This window comes from Nematolebias whitei, chromosome 3 (assembly GCF_014905685.2).
Source record: "Nematolebias whitei isolate Nwh7 chromosome 3, NemWhi1, whole genome shotgun sequence".
NCBI lineage: Eukaryota > Metazoa > Chordata > Actinopteri > Cyprinodontiformes > Rivulidae > Nematolebias > Nematolebias whitei.
Window position 1 is genome coordinate 43075400 of NC_056500.1, and position 3219 is coordinate 43078618.

A 3219-nucleotide genomic window follows, 5' to 3' on the forward strand; every position below is an offset into this window, starting at 1 on the left:
TATATATATATATATATATATATATATATATATATATATATATATATTATATAAGTATATAAAGGTGTTTTAAACCCTTCCTCTATGCCATGCAGAGCAGAGATCAGCTGATCAGCTGCAGGAGGAAGCTTCTTCCACAGCTGTGTGCTGCACACAGGTGCTAGATAAATTAAAATAATTTATTTTAAATAAAAATTCCATGCTGATTGTGTGGTTCATCGATCAATCAACCAACTGTGTGTCATGTCTAATGTTAGTTTGAAAAATTGCGATAGAGCGAGTCTGTGAAAAACAAACCGCGAAGTAGCGAGTGACTACTGTGTAAAGTTTCTCTTGTCCCGCCCATAACTTCTAACCTGCTCAAGATAATTTAATGAAACTACGTGCACATGCGTCATCACTACACCATATTCTGTACTATTATTCATTTTATTTTCACACCTTATTTTTTGCAGAGACTGCTATGATTTGTTTGTCTGATACAGTAGTCCCTTGATACTTCATGGTTCAACTTTCGCAGACTCGCTCTTTCGTGGGTTTTTAATGTACGATTGTACACGTTGTTTCCTGGTGGCCTGGCCCACTCAGTGATTGCTGAGGGACCCCCTCCTGTCTCTTCCTGAGGACGTCTGTCACAGCAGAGCAGAGAAACAACAGGTGGGTGCACGACCTGCAACAGACAGTCTCAAAAAGAGAAAGGAGGGGGCGGGGTCTGTTTTTCCCCATCACTGCTGTGGGAGCTTCGTGAGGTGGATATCAGAGTGAGCGGTATGGATTGTTTATTTAAAATAATCAAGCGTGAACTGAGCTGATCCTTTTCCTGAACTGGAAAATATCCCAGTGCTCCTGATGGTCAGTCTGCCCCCAGGCGCTTATTGGCTCAGTAACCATAGCATCAGTCTGTCTGCTCTCTTTCACTGTGCTCTTTTAGAGTGTTTAGGGAGTTTAGAACATTGTTAAGAACATTGCAAGAGTCTGGGAAGGGTTTATAAACCCTTAATATATAAATATAACATCCCTACTTCGCGGATTTTCACCTATCACAGGGGTGTCTGGAACATAACTCCCGCAATAAATGAGGGACTACTGTATTTCAAACTGTCTATTGCAGCTATGATAATACCTGCTCAGAATATCACGTCAGAAGATCCCAACTATTCCTTTACCACCTGTAAGATCAGACACAAGAAGTTCTAAACTTAAATCTACTTAATAAATGTGACTGTAATTGTACTTAAAGATGAAATGTGATACAGAATGTTGAAACCTGCTGCTCTTCAGTTCAGCAGTCTGTTGTTTGTTGCTTGTGTTGGGTTTGATAAAAGTGTCAGGGTCAGAACAGCATCAAGACTGGGTCAGGGTGAAATAAGACTGAAGAGTGTGTTGGTGTGCGAGAGTGACACAAACAACATGTCCGACAAAGACACTAAAACATCTCAATTTCATTGCATGATTCTTCTTGTGCACTGGTTTACCTGTCTACACGTTGAATAGCTTTTAAAGATTTACATTTCTTCAACTTGCCATTATATTAAATAGTTCCTGTGTCAGTCCACATTTGTTTCCTTCTCTGATCTAATAATACAATGTCTTGTGTCACACAGGGAGCCATATCAGCAGTTCTGACCAAATGTTCCAGCGATCAGGGTTTCATTCCTGTTAACAAGAACCTGTGGTAAGGGTTTTATACGTCTTATGATAAACACTTCCCCTTTGGTCTTTGTTTACTCAGTGCTTACAGACATCTACAGCCGATTAACTTTTTGAGTTAACCCAATTTAAGATGGTTGCCACAGTGACCTTGGCGAACACAAAAATCGCTGTAACTTACTGCTCTGTAGAGATATTGAGCTAAAATGTGTGCAGAATTAGCTGGGAGTCATTCCCAACAGTCAGAGCTAACAATTTAAGAATTTGCGATATGCATTCAGTTCAGTGGGGGAAGGTTAACCGTTTCAAAAGGTTACAAGTACTCATTGCAAAGTCATGAAGGGTGGACGAAAGAACAAAAATCACAAACTTAATAAAATCTGCATAACATTGTTTTCACATTATTGATTGTTGTCCTTGCATTTAAATTCATACGCAAGATTTGTAACTGCTAGGCGTTTGTTTACCTACAAAAAAATCTGAAGTGACTTAAAGTTAATTGATGTTAAATGAACTTTTTATCAGACATTTTGCATACAGTATTGGTTTACTGTGCTGACCTCATCCAACCGATTGAAGGTCAGTCATGTAACTCAAGCTTTGACTCAAAGCAGATCCAGGTGAATGCTTTGTTGATGTTGGGTGTGTACCTGCATTTCAGAATTTCTTTTAATATATCTGGAAAACCAAAGTAAACAATTTGAAACGGCAACTTTTTGAGGAAAAACTATGTTCAAATCCATACTTTGCAAGGAGTACCTTTTAGTACAAACCGGATTCCAAAAAAGTTCGGACACTAAACAAATTGTGAATAAAAACTGAATGCAATGATGTGGAGGTGGCAAACGTCAATATTTTATTTGTAATATAACATAGATGACAGATCAAAAGTTTAATCTGAGTAAACGTAACATTTTAAAGGAAAAATATGTTGATTCAAAATTTCACAGTGTCAACAAATCCCCCAAAAGTTGGGACAAGTAGCAATAAGTGGCTGGAAAAAGGAAATTGAGCATATCATGAACAGCTGGAAGACCAATTAACTAATTAGGTCAATTGACAACATGATTGGGTATAAAAAGAGCTTCTCAGAGTGTCAGTGTCTCTCAGAAGCCAAGATGGTAAGAGGATCACCAATTCCACCATTGTTGTGCAGAAAGATAGAGCAGCAATACCAGAATGGTGTTACCCAGCGTAAAATAGCAAAGACTTTTAAGTTATCATCATCAATCGTGCATAACATCATCAAAAGATACAGAGAATCTGGAACAATCGCTGTGCGTAAGGGTCAAGGCCGTAAAACTCTACTGGATGCTCGTGATCTCCGGGCCCTTAAACGTCACTGCACCTCAAACAGGAATGCCACTGTCAAGGAAATAACAGAATGGGCTCAGGAATACTTCCAGAAAGCATCGTCAGTGAACACAATCCACCGTGCCATCCGCCGTTGCCAGCTGAAACTCTACAGTGCAAAGAGGAAGCCATTTCTAAGCAAGCTCCACAAGCTCAGACGTTTGCACTGGGCCAGGGGTCATTTAAAATGGAGTGTGGCAAAATGGAAGACTGTTC

The 3219-nt window shown here is 39.4% G+C and overlaps 1 protein-coding gene across 1 annotated transcript in view; it reads left to right on the forward strand.

Annotated features, from left to right (window-relative positions):
* The window catches only part of hgsnat (heparan-alpha-glucosaminide N-acetyltransferase), a 145575-nt gene that overhangs the window by 8484 nt on the left and 133872 nt on the right, over positions 1-3219 (forward strand). The window contains exon 16 of the mRNA XM_037698280.1: positions 1605-1675. Within this exon, the coding sequence (XP_037554208.1) occupies positions 1605-1675 (71 nt within the window). The remainder of the gene's footprint in view (positions 1-1604; positions 1676-3219) is intronic.